Source organism: Carcharhinus amblyrhynchos, chromosome 16, assembly GCF_965287045.1.
Source record: "Carcharhinus amblyrhynchos chromosome 16, sCarAmb.v2.hapA, whole genome shotgun sequence".
NCBI classification, from domain to species: domain Eukaryota; kingdom Metazoa; phylum Chordata; class Chondrichthyes; order Carcharhiniformes; family Carcharhinidae; genus Carcharhinus; species Carcharhinus amblyrhynchos.
Genome location: NC_137339.1, coordinates 38,295,140 through 38,321,806, shown reverse-complemented (window position 1 = coordinate 38,321,806; position 26,667 = coordinate 38,295,140). Strand labels below are relative to the sequence as shown.

Genomic DNA, 26,667 nt, shown 5'->3' with positions numbered 1-26,667 from the left:
GTTGACATACATGCCAACGACAACCTGCATCATGGTGAATCCTGCAATCCTAGAAAGTCATGCGTGCTCCACCTGCTGAGTGCTGGCAAGAGACTGAAACATAGTTTGTATTCTTTGAAGAGAGTAGCAGTGACCTTTTGGAAAATTACAGATATTGGAAATAGAGCTGGGAGGAGCCAGATGTATTAAAGCTCATTGCCAGGAGACACCTTGACAGCCACTGGCAATGCCACCTTTGACCTGCCCTGCTTCAAGGTTGCATGTGTGGTTGCAGCAAGTGATACATTTCAGGGCAGACCTCTTCACTCAAGTGTGACATTTTAGATTAGAAATTGGCATCCTGAACTCTGGGAAGAGAAATGATCCTGTTGAGAGCTGCCCTCCTCCTGCTTTGAGTGACATGACTTGCTCTGCACAGCCACTAGTCAATTGGTGCCTCCAAGTATGGGAACAACTGATTCGTGCAGAAGTCCGTTAAAATCTCCTTCAGCACCTGCCTCACCACTTCCTGGAGATGTATGTAACTTGAAACAGCAATAGAAAGCAGCAGACACTTGAGGCATCAAAGCAGCAGCCAGAAGAAATCAAGTGAGCAAATAGCCTAATCTCTAAATAGCACCTGTGGGGAGGAGGGATTCCTTCCTCCTGTTGTGTAGGGTTTGGGGAATTTGCCCTAGAAGAAAAGATGCTTCTATCAATTAAAAGCAATAGTTGCAAGCTACTCCAATTACATGCCCGTAAACTTTTTGGAAGTTAATTTAATCTTCACATTTGGTATTGCTGAGTTTTAAATCTATAAAATCAAGTCTGTGCAGTGGAGGAGTTCCACTTGCTCATCTCTAGATGTATCTGTAGCATGCTTACAGCAGAAAGAGGCAACACCATTTCAAGCACTTTTACATTACAAGGCATCAGAAGAACATTACACTTTAATTCAAGTTTTGAATTGAAATGCATTAAAAATGGCATTAAACATTAGCAGCAGGAATCCATTCTTTAATAAAAAGTGTTGTTGCATTGAACTATTTCCTAGTATAGCTCAAAAACAGTTGGCAACTGCTGTGAATATTAAGTGTTTTTTGCCTTTCCTCGTCACCTATGGAAGCAATTTTCGCAGGACCAAACATATTTAGTTTCAGATTCATTACACGTTTGATCAAATCCCGCAATGGATTTGACGCGAATGGCTTGGACTCTTCCGCAGACGTGGAAAAGAATTAAAATGTGTATTGGAATACAGGATGAGATTCTTAAAACACAAAGCTGGTTTTAATTATTTACAGATATTAGAATACTTTATCAGTAAATCAATAATGTGTTTCATTTGAACACTATTATAACAATTTTATGACAATATGTTCTACTGCAATTCCCTGTGGTGTAAACTTAGAATGAAGAGCAATAAATAAGCAAAAAGGAGTCTCAAGTATTTTAGCTCAATAAGCTCACTTGATTCAATTACAACTTAAAATGTCACAACATAGTTTCTTATTAAAACGTGAATTTGGATTCTCCCCAATTAATGTTTTGAGATGATGGGTAGTAATTAAAACTAATTCTTCAGTTTTTTTTTAAGAAAAGTCTTAGAATTTGGCAAGACTACTCCATTTTTGAAACGTTACTGCATTGGACTACAGGATCACCTAAAATTTTGGCTTTATCTAACAGATTCAGTGGCAGAGTTTTTCCACACAGATTCTTATTCAAGACAAAAAAAGGGGGACTTTACAATTTTGAAAAATGGTAATCAACAAGCACTTAGAGCATTAAACCCAAGCATCCAAATAGTTTCATATTTTCCTACCTGATGAAAGTCCTTCTCCTAGTACTCCATCTTCTGAGCCCTCTTCAGAACCCTCCTCAGGTTTGTCAGTTCCTGGGCTGTGGTCTTCAATTGCCGTAACAGAATCTATAGATTGAGTGCCAGCTTCCCCATCTGCTGAAACTGGAGGATTCTCCACACTTTTCCTGCCTTTCCGGTGTACTCTGGAGTGGAGTACTAACTGATGGTAGGTTCTAAAAATCTTACCACACATCGTGCAGTCAGTCGGTTTAAGTTTTGTTGTGCAGTCGGTGGGTTTAAGTTTATTCTGGGTTAACTTGGGGTCAATTTCGACATCGCCCAGAGCAGGTGGTCCATTCTGGCCTATATTGCTGTTCTTGATTTTAGGTTTTTCAAGGTTCTCCAAGGTAGGACCATTACTGCCTTTATCGGTGGTCCAATGTTCACTGGAATCCTCTTTGTCAGAGGGCTCCTCTTCATTCTCAGAGTTTGCTATTTGCCCTGGATCTTTCACATTCTCTCGGCCAACTGCCACCTTCCCCTTAGTGGCCAGCTGCCAAGCTTGGTACGTATTGAAAGGATCAAGTTCGGGTATCCATTTGCCCAACTTCACGGATTTACAATTTGGTGACAAGAGGGGGCTTAAATTTAGCATTTGCAGGAATGTTTCCTGTGATGTTGCAACTTCCGGATTTAAATAGTAATCATCCATTCTATCATCATCAGGCAGATCCTTACTGTGAACTTTATTATGTTCCTTCAAGCTGTCTTTATTTGGGAAAAGAAATCCACAGATCATGCACATTTTATAAGGAGACACAACATTTCCTGAAAGCGATTCCTGCGTCGCAACGTTGTTGATGGTTGCAGGACCTTCCAAATCCTGCTGAGATTTTCCCCTAGCTTTACTCAAATGTGTTCGCATGTGGTTTTTCAGAAACCAGGGTTCCTTAAACCGTCGTCCACATACATTACAACCATAGGTAAATGAATCCTTGTGCTTCCTCATGTGCGTCTCCAAACTCAAAGCACTCTCACAGGTCAGTCCACACACTTTGCAGCTGAGTTCACCGTCATCTTCATCATTTGCCTCCTGTTCTGGAGAGCTTACTGTAACGTGGGCCTCAACAATAGGACTCAACCCCTCCTCCACACGGAGAACGGCAGGCTCGCATAATGTGGGCCGGTGCTGTATCACTACATGGTGACGGAGTTCTTCAGAGTGTCGAAAAACCTTATTACAAAACATGCAAGGGAGAGGTGGACATTCTTCAGCTTGGGCTGCAATACTTCCTTCCAAATCATCCAGGAACAATGCAACACCATTTATTGAATCAGTCTCATTCATTTCAGTGTCATTTGAACAGATACTATTCGGCAAAGTTTTTGGGATTTCAAAGCTCGCAGATGACAGATTAGCCTTATTTCTTCCGGTTTTTCTACCTTGCTGCAAATGGTCTACCTTGTGCTTTTGAAGATGAACTTTCAAATTTGCTTTCTGGGAAGTTCTATGGTCACAAAATGGACGCTTTTCATTGGCGTGCATGCGCATGTGTTGTGTTAAAAGACTACCAAAAGAAAAGCATTGATCACAAATTGGACAATGATGTTCAATAGAATTTCTTGCATCACCAAGTGTCAAATTCACATCATCTTGGACATCCTCAGTTGTTTGCATTACGGTGCTCTCAGAAGATTTCATCACAAATTCATGAGGAGGCTGATCAGAAAACCAAGGCATAAGCTCTTCAGATGTTCTTTCTTGGTTGTCTTGATATTGAATTCTCATCACATTATTTGAAACAGCAAAGCTTTAGAATTTCAATCCCAATCTCAAAAGCTTGTTTTTCTTGTGTCCTTGTACTTACAGATGCAGGGTTTCAATTGCTGAAAGTAGAATACACAGTATTCAACACAAGATTAAAAATGTCACCATTTCACTCATTAATACACAAAACTAGATTAAACATTATATGTTGGTGCCAAAAATAACTGAATAGAAAATACAGTTCTAAATTCATGATAAAAGATACTCTACACAAATGTGCATAAGATGTTTTGCACTGCAAATGTCAGTGACAAAAGGACAATAAAAAATTGAAAATCCAAAGGAAGCTACTCTTTGGCAGGCTTTATTGAAAGCGCTCCAGTTTAAAACCTAGTAAACATTCACTTCTGTGCACATCTGTTTCTATTAAATGAGAGACCTAGGTATCTGCCTCCATTTTTCCTTTGCACTCATTCAGCCTTTATTTTACCATGGAAAGAGTGGTTAGCCCATCAGTGCTAAAAGTTACTCAAGTGGAAATCCTTTGGCAACTTTCAGCAACAATACAGATAGATAAACCTGGAAATTATGAGGCTGCTGTCAGAGTTGCCACTATCCACTACAAATCTGTCCCAACTTCATCCTCCTCAAGCAATATTCACAGGAGTGGAGCAGACTGTTTGCAACTTTGTTACCAAATAGGATTCCAAAAGTGTGCTTCCAGCCACACACCTGCACCATTAAAACAAGAACTTAGACCTAGTGCCTCCTCAGTAATGATCTGACTCCATCTCTGCCTTTGTTTGTCTGCTGACAATACTGTACCTTGGTTACTTCTAGACCAACTCCTCCAAGCACTCCAGGATGACTTCCCACATTCTACCCCTAGAGATTGGAGGTCATCCAAAAGTATGCTGCTTGTGGCTTATCTTGCAAAGTCCCACGTTCCTATCATTTTTATCCTCACTGACCTATATTGGCTTGCAGTTGAGCAATGCCCAAAACTCAAGGGATTTTAAAATCCCTCCTTGACTTTGCTCTCATCTCTGCAAGTTCCTCCACTACCAAGAAAATTCTGATTTCTTGAATATCCCTTATTTTAATTGCTCCATCAATGGTTCCCTTAGCTGCCAAGCTTTTGAATTCCAACCCTATATTTTTCCATCCCTTCAGATACTTAAACTGTGCTTAGCACTTCTGCCTCACAGCACCAGAGTCCCAGGTTCAATTCCCAGCTTGGGTCACCGTGCAGAATCGACATGTTCTCCTTGTCTGCGTGAGTTTCTGCTGGATGTTCTGGTTTCCTCCCACAGTCCTGGTTAGGTGCATTGGTTATGCTAAATTCTCCCTCAGAGTATCCAAACAGGTGCCATATTTTCAGTTACTTCATTACAGTGTTAATGCAAGCCTAATTGTGACTAATGATAAAGTTATCTGTTCTAACATGGCCTTGTGCGGATCATGATCATCAGTTTGCGTTATAACACTTTTGTTGAGTGGGTGAGGCAGGAGCAGTTATGGTCTTCAGTTCAGTTACATCAGCTAATCTTGGGAGTTAGACCACATATTCCAACACCAGTATCCAGGCAAGTTTTTGCAGAGGGTCTTGCGCAGCAGAAATCAACCCATCAGAAGTTTGAGCTTCCTGGCCAATTACTGTGCACACATCTTTCAAGCCTCCAAACATGCATCTGCATCCAAACTCAGATGACCTGGATACCAGTCATGGGGTCTCATTCTATCCACTTTTAGTTACTGCTAGATTTTTACTTCAATTGTCTTTTAACTCTATTCGTATCTCTGATAACTATTCTTAATTTCCTGGTTCAGATTCTGCATTGCTCATTAATAATTGATTCAATCTGACTTGAGATGATCCATTCAGAGATCCAAGATCTCCTATAGAACTTCCTAATCACAGCAAGTTATGCAAGTATAATGAATGCTTATGCCACTGACTGCAAGGCTGAGCCCAATGTTTCACTGCAGGCTACTACCAGAACAGACCCCTTTCCCAGTATAACAATCAGAATGTAACATTTTCTGGACACTACCTCAAATTAACTAGTAGCATTAGGACAATCTGCAAATCAGATGAAAATACAATATCGAAATTTCTTAAAACAGGGGAAGCCATTGCTCTTACCACTCCCTTTCTGGTGTCTCCAGTTTTGCATTCGAATCAATTGTAAAAAGTTGAAGTTCAAGCCTTATTTCTAATAAAGGATCAATTCACTGGAGGACACCAAGCACCAAATTTTTTTCCCCCAAAGGTGGTCAAGATTTGCTGTTAGTCTGCAGGTTGCCAATGTAATAACAGGTGAAGAAAATTAAAATTTTACACACAAACTACCAACTTATAAAAACCTGTCTAAGTGCTGATCACCTTAAATACATGCAATACTGCTTCTCCATCTGCAACTAAATCTGACTAATTCCAGAGGGTAGGAGAAGTGACCACTTTCACCTCCAGAATGTCCACCACGTCCCCAGATGCCAGTTCTGGGAAATAGCCTCAATTTTGCTAATGACGACATCTACCTCAGCCCCTCAGATATTTCCAGTTTGGACTTCAACTTTATACTTTCCCCTCAAGGTGTGCAACTACCTGAAAATCCCCCACTAAGGCCATGTATAATTCAGTCCTTTTGGAAACAGTATGCACTATGGCCTTTGCAAAAAAGGGACCTTGTACTTAAATTGCTCACACACTCCACATCTAACTTAGTCACCCACTTTGTAAAATCAACGAAGCATCATGTGTTGCAGACAATCTCTTTCCCCCTCCACCCTCAAGGCCCACAGTCACAAAATCACTAGAAAACTGTCCAGCCTTCATTTCTCAAAATGTTGCTACTTTGTAGTTGACTATGGCTAATAGGCAGTGACAGCTACAAAAAAATAATCAGGGTCATGGTAAATATTCTGCAAACAATGAGTGTGAAAGCATTTGATTGAGAAGAGAGCAAAACTCACTTATCTTCCTTCAGTAATTGAAGATGCAACCGCAATACATTTCAAGATCACGTTTGGTTTAAAAATCCAATGTCAGAATTATTTTTAAATCTATTCATGGTAATGCAAAGAAAAAGATTTCAGCATCTGCCTGAATGTAGTGTTGGGTACTATAACCAGGGTGACCACCAACTTGGGAATAAAGTAAGAGACACAGGGAGGTGTTGCTGAACCTGTAGAAGCAGCAATGTGGGTGTGGGGTAGATGACCCCCCCCCCCCACACACCCCTGTGTATTCCCTAGACCAGGGGTCTCCAAACTATGGCCCGCAGCAGGCTGCATCCAGATCAGAGTCTGGAGACTTCCCTGTGGAAAATCTCAAGTGCAAATCAAAGGGCTTGCAGAATCAGCAATCGCAGAATAATTTTGGGACAATTATGCATCCAAGGAAGGCATGACCTTGGATATGGGGCAAGAGGCCAGATTACTGGACAGTTCCAGAAAATCCAGGATTGTCAGTCTAACTGACAAAGGGTTCCTTTTCACACATTTAAATGACTGACTGAAGCAAGACCATCACCATTTGCATCTATCCCAGGAGGACAACAACTCTCATGCACCTTGCAGCAATTACAAGCTGGGAACAGCCAAGCCTTTGACTCCACACTTGCTACAACATCTCTACAGCTATTTGTTCAACTACTTCCTAACCCACCTCCCACCTCAGTTGTTCATACAACGCTACTCCACCTCACCTGCAGTCCAGGACAAGTCATTTTTGTATTTAGCAGACTGATCCAGTCAGTACAAGGCATTGGTTTTGGCAAAAAGCCTCTCTGGAATGCTGCTGGACAGCAAGGATACTAATTTGACTTCTTTTCTGCAAAAACAACCACCTGATAATCCCTCTTCTCTGCCATTCTTTCTCCGTGAGCAGAGTGTTCGTAGGTCTCCTTTGTCACCATGACTAATGGCTGTAGGCCACTGGTCGCCTGCAGATTCCATCTTTTACATTTGAAGCATCAAGAGAATTACACAACTATTAAATATGGTAAAATGGGTGTTGTCAGCTGTGACTCAGGTGGTAGCACTCTAGCCTCCAAAATCACAAAGTTGCAGGTTCCACTTAGGACTGGAATACAAAAATTTAAACTGAAACTTTAATACAGTGCTGAAAGTATGCTGTGCATTTGTAGGTGCTAACTTTCAAATTAGTTGTCAAAATGAGACTAAATTCTCCATCAATTCGAATCACAAGTAGTTTATATGATCCTTATCACATTGCTGATTGTGGGATCTTACTGTGTTTTTCATTCTTTCACAGGATGCGAGTGGCATTGTCTAGATCGGTACTCGTTGTCCATTCTAATTGCCTTTCGGGGTGATGACAAGCCCAGTTCTTGAACTGCTGCAGCCAATGTGATGTTGATGCCTACAATGCTATCAGAAAGGAAGTTCCAGTATTTTACAAATAAGTGGTTTTAGACTTGCATACAGAGATTACCCAATATTTGAAGGCACTCTGTAAATCTTTCTGTACTTCCTGAGATAATTATATTTAACAAAAATGGAAGTGTGTTACCCAAGGAAACCATTTTAGAACTACTATTGCAAATGTTAGTTACACCATTAAAACTCACTTTTCCTCAAATTTTAATCCCTCTTTGCAATACTAAAGAAAAGTACAGAAACAAAGATTTCTTGATTTGAATCTCCATGCATGATTACATATTTTTCCGAGATACAATTTGGTAGGAAATGCTGACCAAAATAGATTACTGCAACGCTGTTGACATGTACAATTAATTTTTAAAAATAAAAGATAGTATTTTTGATCTTTGTTGTCTACATACTGCAAAGACCTTCACGGTCCCAAGGAATCTTGCCTGGCTGGAGGGATTTTTTTGAGCTTTCACACTGAAGCTCAAAGTATCACACACAGCATTACAGGTCTCTGATGGAAACTCCAGCAAAGCAAAGCAAACACATACATCTTCAAATCAGGGTGCTACTCTACAGTACATGACCACTGTGGAGTGAGGCTGGTGGGAAGAGCGAACACAAGCTAACTGTAGTATTTCTTTAATAACACATCATAGATTCATTTATACTGGTACTGTTGGAACCTAGTTACACACAAGTGCTTTGTGCAGCAGGTGGTACTTGCATTTGTGCCAAGTCTACTACACAGCCCATTATTATTTTGTTGCAACATAACTGGTTTTGTACTTAAGTTTCAATATGAGCCATGTTCTTCTAGAGTTGAGCATTTAGTATCTGGCAAACTCAGCCAACCAATTCCACCAGAATATCAAAAAGGGGCTATGGGTTGTTCATTGAGTTCTCTTACTTTACATCATTGCTAATACAGAAAATGAGCAAGCATTCCCAAGAATGAAAAACTCTTTCCAAAAACACTGCAACAATAGATGACTAAACCCACTTCCAACCTTTGACTGAAACTGCAGTTGGTTGTACACTTTTCACGTGCACAACGATAGGAACACGTGTTGTGATATAAAACAAAATGAAAATGCTAAAAATACACAGGTCAGGCAGCATCTGCAGAGGCAGTGTTAACGTTTCCGTTCGATGACCCTTCAGCAATCCGAACTGTGACCTCTGTTTTAGTCACCCACAGATGGGTGTTATCTCACCTGCCGATCAGTTCCAGCATTTTGTTATAATTTCAGATTTCTAGCATCAATAGTATTTTCCTTTTTTTTGTACTGCATAAATTGACAGCTACACCACAATCAGAAGCTTAGGATGCACTGATTTTGTGACTACACTTTGAACATACTGCATAGGCAGTAATACACTGAGTAGACTGGTGATCGAGAGAAAAGCTATAGAAATCCCCATCTTTCTCCAACACCATTAACTGCACTATTTGGGTTTATGCATTTGGTGGGTCACTATTGCTTTCATTAATGAATGTTTTGACTCTGATCACTGTCATACCACATCATAGCGTGCATATGTGCAACCTGATGGTCTAAAATTCCAGCAATCTGGTGACAAAGCTTCAACATTCAGAGCTTTGAGTGCTGCTTTTGCAGCGTAACAATTACACCCCTCCCAAAAACAGACTGATTGCTGGGATAACCCTCAAACCCCAGGTAAATTTACAAGATCCCAAGGAAGGCTCAGTAAGCTAATTTACCTGACAAGCTACAATTTCAGTCAAGCTTAGGCCAGAGTTGGTACAAGGACAATTTAAAAGCTGTCGAAGAACGATCTTGAAACACCAATTCTTAAAGCTGGACAGAATTTAGTTTATTCTAAATGAGCAACATTCATCTGTGACAGATATGAAAAAAAGACATTTTTCTAATTGGGATGTGGATGTCACTGGCTGTGCTAGCATTATTACACATCCATAGTTATAATTACCCTCAAGATGACAATGGTGAGCTGCCTTCTTGCACCAAAAAATAGACAATGCTGGAAAATCTCAGCAGGTCCGACAGCATCTGAGAGAGAATAGAGCTAATGTTTTGAATCTGGGTGACCCTTCATCAGAGCTAAGATCAGCAAAAAAAAAATCACTATCTGCAGTATTTTGCTTTTTGCCTTCTTGCGCCACTACACACCCTGTGGTGTAGGTACACCCAGTGCTGCTAGGGAGGGAGTTCTAAGATTCTAGCTCAGTATGAGAAAAACAAACCTGAAACAGTCAGCATATCATACCCATTGGCTGGAAAAGCCAGAGGACATTGCAAGCTCAAAATAAAACCTCCAATACAAACCATCAGTTCTGTAATGGGAACGAAAACAGCTTTAACACTGCATCACAAATTTATAGTCAGTGGTAGTAGTATTGACCACACCTCCTGTAACAACCTCTTGCAAAAGGGAATCAGTGTGCACAATGATTATGGATGAGAGATACAGCAGCAATTAATACAATGCAGTATTAACTTAAAACATAAAAATGTGTGCTTGACACTCTAGCTTACATTATAAGTGACAAAAACCTGCTTGACAAGTATCCAACTTGAAAAAGAAATCTCTGCCATAGTGCAATATTGTTCACATGGCTAGTTGGGAACACAGATGTGGCCCAATTGCACCTTTGAGTGATATGGAAAAACAACAGACATCCCTTGGTTGGTCATTTCATCTCGTATCAAAATTCCAAACCTCAGTTAGAGAGGCTGCAGAAGTTCCACGTTGAGGCACATTAAATACATTTACTTGTATTTTATGATGAATTTGCAACGCAGCCAAAAAGGGCATCACCACAGCCATGCCTTAAGCCTATTAGTCATTCCAACTGGAATCCATGTTGTCACAGCATTAAATACACTGTACAACCAGAATTAAATGCACCATACCGTCAAACTGGTTTCCTCATTGCTGATGTATACAAAGTTGAAAAGTGCCACTTAATTGACAATCGTCATAATCACAGATCAGGACTTTGAAAAGAAACTATAGGAAATACAGTAAACCCCTTCATAGATTGAACATACTTAGCATCAATATTCATACAATATTGTATAGAATTTCATTTAATGTGGTAGGAAATCAGAAAGGAGGTGCCACTCAAACCCACACCCACAAGCTCCCACCCCCAGCTTCAAAAAAAATCCAGGTTAAAAAACACAGGATTAAAACTAAAAATTAAAAAGCAGAAAACAAAATAGTAAGGGTTCAACTACCAACAGTACACCTGTCCTGTTGTTGGCTCCAGATGCTTTATGAAAAAACCTTTTTCCTTTTTGTTGAGTTAAACACAAAGAGAGACTTATGATTTAGAAAGAGCAACATCATAAACCACACCAGCTGTAACTCCACACAAAACTGAAATAAAAAAAAAGTGTACAAAAGTCAAAAGGATAAGATTTCAGGAAATTGCATGGAACAAGTGAAGAAGAAAATTCAAGATTAAACACAAAAAATTAAAAGGATGTTATTTTGGTTGAACATGTCCTCACTCCCATTATTTGTTCACGCAGCAGTGACTGAAGTAATTGAAGCAGTGAATTGAAGTAATCCCAAGCCAACATGCCCAGCATCAAGGCACTATAACTCAAAATCAGTACACTGGCCAGGACATGTCATTCTTATGCCCCACTCAAGACTCCCAAAGCAACAGTTCTACTCAGAACTGTCACAGCTGGAGGCTTCATGGAAGACAGTGGAAACATTTTAAGGATATCTTCAAAGCATCACTGAAGATCAAACATCCCTGTTGACTCACAGGAGCCTCTGGTTGACCAAAATGGGAAGTCTTAATGGGGAAGGCACCAATACAGGAAAGCCTCATTAGGAACATGAAGACTGATATCAGGAGTCCCAAACCTCAACTTATCTGCCATCTGCCCAACCCTTCGAAATTTAGCAGAGTCCACAGAACATGGATTGGATTTTATCTGCCATCTCAGATCACATCAAATCAGATTGATAGCAAGTCATCTTCAATTCCTAGAAACTTCCCAAGAATTGAGCTAACACTAACCAGCACATGGTATACATTTGTTTAAAATATTTAACTACAGTGGAAAAAAAAACAGAATGAAACAGCTTTGCCAATATAAGTAATTATCAAATGATTGAAAATAGATGTCTTTTTTGGCCAAAAAGGAAACATCCATTTTCAATTATGGATTACAATTAATACTGGCTAGACAATTTAAATGAAGTGCTAATGGTCTTATCCAATGATTTCAGTTTAAACAGCATCCCGTAATTGAGGAGATTAACATTCTAGTAACTGAACAGCAGCACAAGTGGCAATAATGGCAGAACTAGTTACTGCTATCAGCGAAATCTTGCAAATGTGAATGGTTCAAACTGACTAAAATATAAGTTGCCAGCACAACTGCAGCAGGTTCAATAATTTGCAAAGACAACCCAAAGCTATTACAAAAGTAAACTGAAGTAACATATTAAAAATTCAAGTCATTAAAGGTGCATTTCACTATATTTGCCTGTGTTCAGCTCTTTCACAATATGAAAGCCAAACTTGGATTCTGTTCCTCTTTCCATTGTTGCAAGAGTAAGCATCTATTTATAACCTTCAATAACATAACTGCAGTTGAGCTAATTTACTGCAGTTTATAGAGACTGTGTCTTCTTAGATGGTTCCAGTAATTCCAGTCCAACTTCATTACTCTCAAGTCAATGCAAAGTGGAAGTGGATTTAAGTTATTCTCCCATCTCCATGGTTTTTTTCCAAAATATTTAAATAGAAGTCTATTCACACATCCAGGCTCTATTACTTTTCCACATTATACCCCTAATTTTCAACTTCTTGCTTCACAGGGCTTTGCAATGTCTCAGCCCCAACAAGCCATTTATTCATATGTTAGTTCTGTGCCACGGAAGCTATTACACTGAAACGGGATTCTATCCTCCTCATTTAAACACCAACTCCACATCAGAACTCCCTAGATAGATAATGAGAACTTCAGACAATTTTCCCTTCCCTAGCACAGATTGAGAGAATTGTGTTACTGATCCCAGCTGTAGCACTGAGCTGGGGGAGGGAGGGGGCAAATCTGGTACTTTGATTGTATGGTTCAGCTGGTAGCTCAAACTCACTTAAGCTATCACAGGGGCATGAAGAAATAAGTTTGTTGAATGGGCAGTGATTTAATTACCAGAGTTTATAGCATGCATGCTGTCTCATTAAATTGGCTCCAAACAGAGTCTCTGATAGCAGGGTTTGCAAACAAATGTTTTGTAAAGGAATAGCATTAAAACCAGAAACAAATATAAAATCCACTATTACACTAACCCAATACCATTTGGACACCCTTCTGCTGTTTCCTAATGGAGCTTTTCATTTAATTGCAATAGCTCAGCTTCAGAGATTTACATTCCTGCTGTAAATGCACTTCCTTCTTGGTTTGGAACTCAAATCAGCTACAACAAATCTTTCTTCATGTGACTTCACAACATCTCAAAAAAAGTGTACTTTTGCTCCAATCTATAAACATTGCTGACAAAGATTTAATGAAAACTTCCCAAACAGTACTCAATTGTGTGCTGATATTTCTGTTCATAGAAGACAAATGTCATTACTCTGTAAAAGTGGGCAGTCCTATTACATTTTTAAGCAGGCTGACAGCCTCTGCAGTTTGCTTCCCAGGATATGGTTTGTGCATTGTGGCATTCATTAGAGTTCATTCTCTTTCATCACAAACATAGGAACTGCAAGAAGAAAACAGCTGGAATGGTGCCCTATGGAAATACTGTGTAATGGACTGAAAGTGAATTATTCAACATACACAAAAACACACCTAATTACATCATCATCCACTGATAGAACTAACAACAGTTTGGAAAAACATTGAAACATCTTCCTCATGGAAGTTAACACAAGTGTCTATGGCTGTGTTAAACAGAAAATTAAGTAGGAAGTGGATTTAAAGGCCTTCAAAAATGGAGGTACATGCATCCCATGAAGTCAGGCAAGAATGGTTCTTGATAGGAGTACATCATAAACATGTTATGTGAATTCAGGTAATGCTGGCCTTTATCAATCCAAGGACCAACCAACATGAGATTGAAACACTACACGGGCTCCTTCAATTCAGTTGGGAAAGCAAGGTTCATCCATCAGAACAAATGGAATTTACTGCTTCTATTCAAGTGATATCTGTGGCACTCCCTCAAGTGGCACTACACAAGTATTACTACAATACAATTCTAAAATATCCCACAAATGTTATTTTCCAACTGCTGACATCATACAATGCACAATTACAAATGCATCAGATCTGAATTCTATGCCACCGTGACATTTGTAATGCAGCAATCATTGCCCCATGTCAAGCATACCACAGAAATCCCTATGGACAACATTAGTAACTATTTTCATGGAACTGCCACAGCAGCGCAGTTTCCTCCAAAGATTATTCTAAATATTCAAGCTAATGGAGCACAAAAGAGGGATTGTTGTGCTGGTGGGTGGAGGGGAAAATAGGGAAAAAGAGGGGGAAATAGTCCACTTTACATTCAAATATAACCGACAAGAATACCTCTTTACTGCAATGAGCATCCTATAGTAATGAGCTCAAGTGTTAACACTGACCTTATTTTTGTAAATTTTAATGAAACATGTGAATGTACAACTTCTGGCACTTTGATGTTCAATATTGTAGTCTAATGATCCTTAAACCAGATGATTAAGAGATATATACAGGCCATCATGCCCTACCCTTGGACAACTTGAACAAAAGATGTGATGTTAACAACATCAATCCAGAGTTTCTGACTTGAGTTGACATTCTATTTGCACATGCATTCATTTCACAAGGGACACCCTACAAACAAAACTCAACTGCATTCAAAAGTTAAAAATCAATTCATTTGACATGCAAAAGAAATTACTGGTCTAATAACAGACTTTTGCATAGGATCCAGGGAAATAGATCATTCTGTAATTAAATGCAATTAAATTGTCCAAAAGATGTTCCTGCTTAGAAAACAAAGGAATAAACTTCACTAGACTCCAGTTTAAGCAATCATAGAATGATACCTCTTTATAGCACAGAAGATGCCAATGTGTTTGCATAGTATTTTGTTAGAAACAAACATTTATTTCCATTGTCTTGCACAGTCCTATGTTTAGTTTTAAATGGGAAGGAAAATGTAAGAACTTTCCCTGAAAAGATTCAATGGTCTTGAGTTACAAATACTCAATTCATGTCGATATCCAGCCTTTGGCTAGTTCAGTATTTAGTGAAATGCTAGCGCTGTTTGTTCCCAACATTCAGCACTTATGCAAATCAACAATCCAAAAATTGCTGAATCCCTAATAACTGCCACTGACAGGGTCCTTTTTTTTAAAAAAAAGAAAAAGAGAAACAGGCTTTCCTGGCAGCCTTTAAAAACCCAGCAAGTTTACACCGAGGTTGCTACCAGATGTGTGACACTCAAATACCAAAGACTAGTGATATTAACAACCCAAGACAAAACTCACCTTTTCCTATTTACAACCAGCAGCTGCAGTGTAAACAGTCCAAGCTTTGCCAGTAGTTTAAACAAAACTATTTTATTAAATGGAAAATGTCCCAGTTTAAAGCTGTACTCTGTCTCACTCAAAACCATCTGACTTGTATTACTTGTGAACATTACCTAATGGAGAGAAGTTATGAATCTCAGTCCTCGAGTTACAGCTTTTCATTTAAAAAAGGACCAAAATGAAATGTGAACAAAGGGGTGTGGTGAGGTTAGAGGTGGCTAGAAATGAGAAACTTGTATGTCAATTGTTTGTACTAATAAGAGCTTAAAAGGTTCTTATTAATCCATTAAGATGCTAAAATTCAAGATTTTTTGTAAAATGTTACATTTTACAAACTTCAATACAATTGAGAAAGTTACATCATCTCAGCAAATTCTAAGATTGTTTGACAGAATGACCTGAAAAAAGGATTTACTACTGCCGTTGTACAGTAAAAATTCATTTCACAATTTGTCACTTGAGATTGTTGTGCTGGTGGGTGGGGGCAAAATAGGGGAATAGTCCATTTTACATCCAAATACAACCAACAAGAATGCCTCTTTACCGCAATGAGCATCCTACAATAACATGTAGAGGAGAAATTTTTTAATACTCAAGATGCTTAACAAATGTCTTCGTTAGACCCAATACATATCCAAGGAGAAAACAGACAAATTAACATTTCCGATGTGGATTCTTCACTAGAACTGAAGGATCCACACAAAACATTAGCTGGTCCATTCTTGACACACATTCCACTTCACCGAAGTGTTAACCATTTTCTGATTCTGCAGAAACTACGACTTCTACTTTTGTTCTCCAGCAGGAAATATTTGCACTTTTTGCATTTATTTTGTCATAAGGGATTATAATGACCACTACATAGATATTTTACCTGAGCAATTGTTAGATCTCTCCTAATACTTTGGATAGTTGCATGATGAGCAAATACTTAAATGAATACCAGCCATTGGGTTTTATGTGCTTAACACAATACTGTTATACAGTAGGTAGAAACAATTTGTAGAAGATTTAGAGCTTTTGAATATCAAGATAATATGAAGAGAGTTGAATATTAGAGGGCTGAACTATACCCAGTTATTCCCATTTATGAAGTGGTACTAGGAAACTGGCAGCTGAGTGAACAAACAGAAAAAAGGATGTCACATCATTTGGTCTTGCTTACAATGGCTACATATTACACTGATGAGTCATGAGGCCAGAGTTTTCAGGTGGAGTGCAATGCTATGGGGAAGCTATGCATAGTCTTGGACCAACAAGAGCTTAATTGTTCAAAGGGAGAGCAAGATGGCTCTGTGCAAAATACAGAATATAGAAGGAATGATGTATGGTAGTGAATAAAGTATAGGGTCAATAAAAGGAAAATACACATGCTGGGTTTATAACTTTGAGGCATACAGGATGAAAATGACTGACAGGTACTTTCTTAAATAGACTTCAATTAAAGTGTTAATTTTGTAATAAACTGAAATGAAGTTATTTCTAGAGCAGTTGTGAAATCAAAACCCTTTTCATAAATTCAGATGGAACTCAGTGCTTCCCAAATAATGGTAACAAAGGCAGAAGCATCACAAAATGACTCTTGGGGGCCAATGATGCATCTGTTTAAATTAGTCTTGCATGTCTGCATACAGCTTTGAAATACTGCCAGAAGTGCAATCCTGGGGGTTTACAGATCACAGCTATAAAAATCATTTCATTCAAATAAAATCTGGCAAACTGATTTTATATTAGTCCAACATTAATTCAAACTCTGGTAAACTACCATCTATGAACCATCTCCCAGGTTACACTGCTAAATCCAACCTTCTTATTCTGCTGCCAATCTGAGACCAGTAAAAATAACCTAAGTTTGCAAATGTATCCCAGAATAAAAAGGGCCCAAATCCAATAGGATAACCACCAGAGGCACATTTACTGACACCATCCCCAGTAATCTGAATTAGAACACACAAAAATCAACTTTAAAAAACAAAACACCATTATTGAAGGCATTAAGCAGTTCAACTCCACAAAAAAATTTCATCATAGAATTTTCAATTTCCTAATGGAAATTTCAATTTCCCCACTTGGCAAACCTTTTGCTGAGTGAAATTTTAACAAACTGACAGCAACTATTCAACAAACAGCAGAGCACCTTGAAATGATTTAAAAAGAAACATGGCCAAAGCACAATAGTTCTTTCCTCCCCACCCAAGCAAGATTATCACACACTTATGTATCACAAATGGAATGGTTTCCTGGCAGTTGGAAACTGGGGCTGCTTCTGTGGATACATTTTCTAACAAAAGGTCATAGCACAATGCAGTAACTAGACTAGAGATTAACTATCTTTTTGAAAATTGCAGTTTAAAAAATGGCATAAAAGAATGACTAGAGTAACAATATTGAAAAGTCAGTTCACATAAATATTAGCATTAAGAGGAAAAATTCTTCCATTGTACTACAGAACTGTTACTGCAAAATTGCTGCAGTGATGATAATCATATGACCAATTAACTTGGATTGTAAACATGCCAACTAGTTTATTTTTTTTTAAAAATGCTCATCTAACATTCCAAAGGACTTTGAACATGGGCTGTACAATGACTACAAAGACATAACCCACTGCTGCTTATTAAATTATTACAAGAACAAACACAAATAAATTGTAGACAAATTATGACACTGGATCAACCTTGTTCAGCTCAAATCCTCTGGCTCACTCAGAGGTCCATTACAACTACCTGCACAACAAGTCTGAACACCTCTTGTCAAATGAACTCTGAATTGAACAGCACACAAACAATGCCACTCCATCTACAATCAGTTTTTTTTAAATGGGTAGCACAAAATGCAACATCAGCCTGCTGCATGTGGTTCTGCATGTTAGAGGAGCACCATAAAAGATGCTCCTACACATGCAATAATGGTTCACTGGGCAGTTCAAAACCTCAGACAGCACAAAGGTATTTCCATAAAACAAGGAAGGGAATAGATAGGAAGAGAGCTCATATATAGAATCCCTATAGTGCAGGTGAAGACCATTCAGCCCACAACGACAATCCCAATCAAGCCCAATCCTTGCTAATTCCCTTGACGCAAAGGGCCATTTACCAATCCACTTACCTAGTGCATCCAGAGGCAACCCACGCAGTCACGGGGAGAATGGATCACTGTCTGTTTGGAGTTTGCATAAAGCCAGAATGGGACTCAGGTTCTTGGTGCTGTGATGTAGCAGTCCTAACCCCTCTGCTGCCCTTAATTTTAAGGGACTGCAATGGCTGGGAATCCAGCCTGGGTCAACTGTTTGGGAGGCACCTATGCTCACTATTATAGCATCATCACTTATATAGTTCAGTTGCTTTAAACTGAAATCCTCAAAACAAAAACAATTTTGAGTGGTAGAAATTTAAGAGGATTAAATGGCAATGCAAACTGGGTCACAAAAACTGAAAAGTGACTTAAATGCCCCATTTGCTGCAGCTTATTTAACATAATTTGAAGTCTTATGCCCTATGTGAAATTAGGTTTGTTATAAATTAAGCAGAGAGATATTAAATTTTCTTACAGAAAACTACAAACTAAATTCCAAATTCCTGCCACAATTTCAAAACACAGCTTCAAAAGTTTTAAAAATTGTAGCATGGAATACTTTACAAATGCTTAATGCAACTGCCTCAAAATTCCTTTGTTCACCAGTTTAAATAGTTCATCATTTGTTAAAAGATATCTGAAGTGTCAATAGTACACAGCAGAATATCCAGACTCAGAATGACTAGTCTGAAGGATTCAAGGCACTCAATTATGTTAGATGAGATTAAAGAGCAGTTTGCCACTAAAGTTTATCTTTAACAATATATCAAGTTCAATTTCCAAGCAAGTTACTTGATTTAAATATTTCAATGAATGTCTTCAAAGAATCTAGAATTTATTGCACATGAAACAAAAGAGCTAATGATTTAAAACAGGAAGCTGCAGTTTTAAAATTTGAATTCCCTGGTCCTTAACATACATTCTTCTTCTCTCACCACTTTTTATGAAACAATGTTAAGTACTCACTTGGTGGTTGAGCTAGTTTTTCCAAATGACTAAGTGAGATGGCAATAAGGGACAACTAACTAATGAGTTCTGGAAAGAAAAAGTTATGAGTTTCCACCCCAACAACGGTCATCAACAGGTTACACGATGCTTCTAAAACATCATGGCCTAATTCAATCCGAGGTTCACCACACACAAAATGCAAAAGAAGCTAACAAATCATGTGTGGAAGCACTGCCCCACACTCTCTCTCATGCAACAGCTAAACCAGACTCTCACAATAGAGCCCCAACTAAGATTAACTAACTTAGTACACAAACCGTACAGTTCAATACCACAACAGAATGCACACAAAATGAGCCACTGAGAAACTTATTAATTTCAACACAAACATACTGTATAAATAGAAGGTAGTGGCAAGAAAAGGCAGGATAGAGTAAATCAACTCTCAATTGAAGCACAAAAACCATAAACTCAAGAACAGCATGTGTACATATTTAATTACTATCCCACTCCTGAAACGTTGAGCTATAGAAGTATTTACACTTGTTTTCTGCTCCTGCACTGTTGTGGAAGCACCAAGTTTCTCAAGTGATGCTTGGAGTTCAAATTCCACAATTAAGTGACAATTTTAAATTTTTTAAAAAACTGGAAAAAACATAAGTGACCCTGAAGCTACTGGTTTGCTGTAAAAGAAATCAGCTAGTTCATTATAGCCCTTCAGGGGAGGAAACCTGCTGCCCTTATCTAGCCTGGTCTTTGTGAATCCTGTCCTAGACCAACATGGTTCACATGCAACTTTGCGCTGAAGTGGCCTAGCAATACACTCCACTGGTCACCTTCAAGAAACTAGAAAATGGACAATGTCATCCTCTCACTTTACAGCAAAAGGAGTTGGCCCAATCTTTATTTATAGGAGTTTTCAAATCAAAGCAAAAAGTGTACCAACATACACTAGGGAGTAGTCAGCAACAACTAATCTGAAACACCACTCAAATTTTTGGTAAAAAGTTTGAACTGTAATATCTAGACAGATGCAAAATAATGGAAATATTGCACACTGTTCAGTCAAGTGGTAGAAGGCTCATTAAGAACTCCCACTGAACAACCTAAATAAATCAAAATAATAAAACAATCCAGACTTATTTAAAGTTCCAAGAATATCTGTATCTTCAAAATTTTACATTGCACACCGACTCCAACATTCAGGCTTCAAACATCCTGGTACTTTTGTTTCGTAGGGTACCAGGAAGGATGAAATACACCAAAGTCACTACTCCATATAACAGTACATGAGAAATCTCTAAATGCTGTATCTATTCTTTCTGCTGAGTTTTCAGCTGTCAAAGGCTTAAATTTACAAGAACATCACATTGAAATGCATGCATCAGGGTTACCCACACAGAGGCCAAAACCACCCTGCACCCCACCCTCCTCCTCAAGTTTCACCAGTTTCTTTATTATCCAGAAATTGGCAAGTTATGGAAAGAAGCCTGAGACATGTGCAACACCATATTGGAGTGCCTCAGCAAGTGCAGATGCAACTGCTAACAAGACTGAAAAGTATTGGACAATTCCAAAATCAATTACCAGAGAATGCGAGCTATATCTTCTGTAGCTTGCCAACAGAGATATCAAGTCTTGCATATCAAAGTTAAAGTTCAGAGCCAGATGCAACTGCTACACATATACATGTGTTAAATTATTTGGGACGTGGATAATGGGAGGAAGGGGGAATTAAAACGAATTCCTTCCTGTACCTCAAGCACACGTGCTTGTAAATCAAACCAAGGATGGCACGCATGCAGACACAGTCTAGGCTAGACATGATAAAAAAAAAAATCAACCACAGCAGAGAAAATCATACATATGAATTGCTTGTATAATCAGACTCACCGATTTAAATTCTGGACTCTATTCAATTTTCATCAGCATTCAGGATTAAGAACTTCAGCTGTGCTATGCATCCATGTTTCCTAAAACAGGCCTCAATTACCCTAAATCAAAAGCACAGGACTGGTTAGACGTGTTACTGCCACACCCTGTTGCAATATACTGTGATGAGAAAGTACATCCATAAATGTGCTATTTAGGATGCAAACTTTGCGCTAACCATTGTATACGTATGAATCATTGCACTGATTACACATTGCAACATAATACTATTCCATTTATTCAAGGTCAAATGTACAAACAGGAAATCAGTAAAAGACTAACAAATTTTCAATAAAACAAAAATCACTTATCCAACTACAGAAAATGCTAGAAAATCACAAGTCTGACAGCATCTGAGGAGAGGACAGAGCAAACATCAAGTCTGAATGATTCTGCATTAGAGCTCTGACAAAGTCATCCAGACTTGAAACGTTAGTGCTGATCTCTCTCCACAGATGCCGTCAACCTGCTGAGATTTTCCAGCATTTTTTGTTTCAGATTCCAGCATCTATTGCTTTATTATATCACTTATCCACTTGGCCATCAACAACTCAACCAGCAGAGCTCGTCACAATTCTTAAGTGTTCACTTCAATACAACACAAAATTAATATGCTCTCAATTACCTGCATTCTATATTTGCAGCAATCCTGATGCCCATAAATAAAATGCACATCTCACACAGACTAAGAGGTGACTCAAATCCAATTCTCAATGTGTAGAGATTGCTCTTCTCAGAGAGAGACAGTGCGAGCAAGAAAAGAGGATTTCACATTGGTATCTCATTCCTGATTGCACAAATTGATGCTCAGTTGAGATCTATCCCTCTCCTACAAAATGAGAGATCAGGAAGAAGTCATTTACGCAAGACATCATGGAGCGTTACTATTAGCACTCATGAAACTGCAACTTACTTAGATCAACACTTTCAGATGAGTAAAGAAATTGACAGAATATACATATAATTCATTTCTCTTATTTTATTAGTCACATTTACAGTATTTCCCAAGTTACCAAAAAATCCCAATTATGCCTGATATGTACCAGAAGGAGCCAATGTCTAGTTTGTACAATTCATATCAGAACTTTGTAGAGGCAGACTACCTTAGCTTCTCCTGAAGGCTCTGAAGTTATGAGCACAACTTCATTTGAACGTGGCAAATATTCACAGTAGTGTCAGCAAGTCATCAGATTATAGGCAGGATCATAATCAAGTCCTTTCTGGTATCCCCACACACCTACACCAGTCAAGAGAAAGAAACTTGCCCAATTTCCTTTCCCCCACCCAATCATCCTAGCTAAATGCCATGCAATGCATGAGGATGCCTTTGTTGTAGGGAGCAGTTAAATAAATCATAGAATTGAAATTAAACTTAGCAATCATCATGTATATTTTGGTATCACACCATATGGTAAATGTGAGTTAATGCATTTTGGAAGATCTAATACAGATTGGAAATATAAAATAAATGGCAGAACCCTTAAGAGTATTGATGAGCAGAGGAATCTAGGTGTACAGGTATATGGGTCACTGAAAGTGTCAACGCAGGTGGAGAAGGTAGTCAAGGTGGCATTTGGCATGCTTAACTTCATCAGCTGGGGCAATGAATTTAAAAATTGGCAAGTCATGTTGCAGCTTTATAGAACTTTAGTTAGGCTGCACTTGGAACAGTGTTCAATTCTGGTCACCACACTACTAGAAGGATAAATGGAGGCTTTGGAGAGGGTACAGAAAAGATTTATTAGAATGTTGTCTGGTATGGAGGGCATTAGCTATGAGAGATTGGAGAAACTTGGTTCTCGCTGGAACAAAGGTTGAGGGGCAACCTGACAGAAGTCTACAAGATTGAGGGACATGGACAGAGCTTTTTCCTCTGGGTAGAAAAGTCAATTACCAGGAGGCACAGGTTTAAGGTGCAAGGGGCAAGGTTTAAAAAGCCATTACGAGGCAGGTTTTTTTTCCCCTGTTTTTACAGATGGCAGTGGGTGCCTGGAACTCGCTGCCGGGGAAGCAGATATGGTACGACTTAAGGGGCGACTTGACAAATACATTAATAAGACAGAAATAAAAAGGGATATGGTCCCTGGAAGAGTTATGGGGGGTTTTAATTCAGTCAGGCAGCATGATCAATGCATCCTTGGAAGACCGAAGGGCCTGCTCCTGTGCTGTAATTTTTTTTATTCACCTTGTGAGCCACAAGCACTCACTGGATTGGCAAACACATTCACCTTTTGAGTTTCTATACAATCACTCCGACCTTTGCTATATTTCACAATGTTTGGAAACATACACATACTACAGCATGACATTCCATCAAAACAATTATTAAAAAAAATCCACCACAAATGTAACTCCAAAGTTGCTAAATTCAAATCAATCTTTCATTCCACTTATTTTTATTATTAGACAATTTTGTTTGTACTGAAAACAGCACACAAAACAACAGGTTAAAAACTGCAAAGATTACAGTTGTGTGTGTTTGTTTTTGCTGTCTGTGAAAACGCCACAAACAACTCAAGGATTCATCCCACCAATGCAATAAAAAGCCTAAGAATGGCCATTTTTCTGTAAAGTCATTAAATAATTTTACTACCATAATAGTGAAGCAACTCTCAGCCTTGTAATGAACACCCAGAATGCCAGCCAGAGTCTGTTTACTCCCAACTCTCAGTAGCAGCAGGATGCCCAAGATAGCTCAAGATATTAAATGAAACAGTGAAAAGCTTATGAACACAATAGGTTAGACTGGATCACATTGCATTATACTCAATTAACAAGGGCAACTAAGTGTAGCTCAACCTGTATTTGCTCCAGGCCTGTGAAATGACCCTTCTGTATTAGAAGTACAGAATAGTTTCTATAGGAGCATGGGGAAAATGTATCACACTCCTGCCCACAGGTAGTTTGACCACAGGTTTGTTTGCATTACATCAGTTCCAGCTGTTATACTACAACCAGCACACTGAACACAAAGGCAGTCCTTTACATGAATGAAAGTTTGATCAGAAGCAACAAAACGTCAGTTACCCATGAACAAGTAAACATTGGCATTTCTATGCCAGTACCAGCATATTCCAACAATGTTCACACCAGTTGTTACAGCCTTACAACAATAATCCAGTCACCTATCCTCCATGATAAGTCTGTCATTAATGTACATCCTTCCAGTCGGCTTTTTGGAAGGCCAGAGAAAATTTTCTACAAGAAATGTAATTTATAAAGAAGCACCAAGCTTGCAGCTTAACCTTGAAACAACATCATTCTTTTGGTCTTTGTATCTAATTGTAGCAAATTTTAGGCATAGCCAAAAGTAGATAGATGCTTAAATAATTATTTAAAATGCTGGCATTGATTAAACTATGACAGTCAAATCTCCAACTACATCTGTGATTCTGCCAATATTAGCTTGGAGCCTACACTTCAAAGCTGGTTCAGAATTTACTGAAGTATTTAACTATAACAAAGTATTAACTACTAACTATAGTGAACACAACAGCTTAATATTCATTTGTGTAATATATATTCAGTATACATTAGGGACAGGCAACAAATGCTGGTCTTGTCAGCAACATCCACACAGAAACCAGATAAATGGACTTGAACATGTGTCCACAGATAGCCAAATTCATCTCTCAAGTCTGAATTACTCAGGCCATTCAGAAATACTGTCATTAGGTCCAAGTATAACCAAATTTTATAAGGAATGATTATATTTATGTTAGTTCAGTCATTCAGAAGAAGATGATTCAATACTCTGTCATCTTAGACAGTTTCTCAGCTGGTGTATTAGGAATGTTGCATCAGCCATAGTGCCTCTGGGCTGCTGAGGAAGGTACAACCAGGGTCACAATTTCAGCTAGGATCTAGCAAGCCATTCTGGAACTACACATCAGGAGCGAATGGAATATAAAACCAGGTTTGGCTGTAACATCTTCCATAAACAAACAGTCTACTAAAGTCTTCACAACTAAGTCCATGATATTACAATAGAAGCTTGAAACTTGGATTCATTGCAAACCTACAAAGATAAGCAGGAGCACTCAAGTTTGAAGACTGCCCAAATTAAAACTAAAACAGGAAATGCTGGAAAAAACTCAGCAGGTGTGGCAGTGGAGACAAACAAATCTGTGGGTCCACATGACTGTTCTTCATATTTTAAAAAACATGTTTCATCAAAATAGTTGTCAAAAATAGTTTGACCTATAATGCCAATTGCTTATTTCAGTCTTCAGGAAACTGCTTTTATCTTGGTAAAATGATTTACTTTAGCTATCATAATTTTGCTCAATCCCCATCAAGATCACAACTGTACGTAGTTCCTGAATATTACTGAGGCTGCAAAGAGAAAGCTATCTGAGGGAGCAAACTGCTATACTTCAGGAAATAAAAATATTATAGTTGACAATATCTGAAATTGAAGATCAAAGAACAGGAGAGGAAGTTGCTATCAAGGCAGCAAGGGAAGTTTAAGTAACTTAAACCTACAATGCCACTGCAAACGGATGAGATGGTGCAAGTGTAAAGGTACAAAGCATGATAACATTTGCTGGTTTAGTGGCATTTAACTGCTGATTTGAGAAAAATCACCTGACAACATTTACTGCAATTCTGTGGTCACATCTGCAGGTTTACTGCTCATATGTATACAAATAAAAGGTACTCAGAAAATACACAAAAAAATGTTTGATGCAGAATTATGCACCCAAGACCATCTGGGTTTCCTTTTGTATATTGTACGATAAATGCCATTTCAAGACAACGACTGGAACTATTGAGTTACCAGAACACAGTTTACTCAGCAGACTAACATTCTATTAAACACCAAAGCGCCAGCTCATAGGAGGCTTGTTCAAAACTTCACTGAGCCTAGATTTTGTTGAAGTGGTCATGAGCACTGCATTATAAGCGTGTAGGACACCACTTGCCCATTAACATAGCATTATATTAACAGCAGAATTCAGGGTGGGATCATTTTTCACTTGTACTGGTGCTTACTAATAACATTACCAAGACTGATTGCAGAGCAAGGTGCAATAGTGTTAATTAGGAGAAATATAAAAATTCATAGGATGTGGGTATTGCTGGCAAAACCAACATTTGCATCCCATCTCTAAATGCCCTTCAATAGGTGGCATCATTATACAAGTACCATTTGTAAAAAAGGTGGCAAGATAGAACAATTACTGCATATGGACCAAAACTATTTCACAGATACTCATACAACTT

The 26,667-nt window shown here is 38.5% G+C and overlaps 1 protein-coding gene across 3 annotated transcripts in view; it reads right to left on the bottom strand.

Moving 5' to 3' along the window:
• Positions 1–26,667, bottom strand: part of znf217 (zinc finger protein 217) — a 53,049-nt gene that overhangs the window by 20,950 nt on the left and 5,432 nt on the right. For 2 of the 3 annotated variants that reach the window (XM_080205011.1, XM_080205010.1), the window contains exons 2-3: positions 21,403–21,503; positions 1,805–3,670 (exon numbers count right to left, since the gene is read on the bottom strand). In XM_080205011.1, the coding sequence (XP_080061137.1) occupies positions 1,805–3,572 (1,768 nt within the window). In that variant the 5' untranslated portion in view covers positions 3,573–3,670; positions 21,403–21,503. The remainder of the gene's footprint in view (positions 1–1,804; positions 3,671–21,402; positions 21,504–26,667) is intronic. The other variant, XM_080205012.1, reaches the window with a different exon arrangement.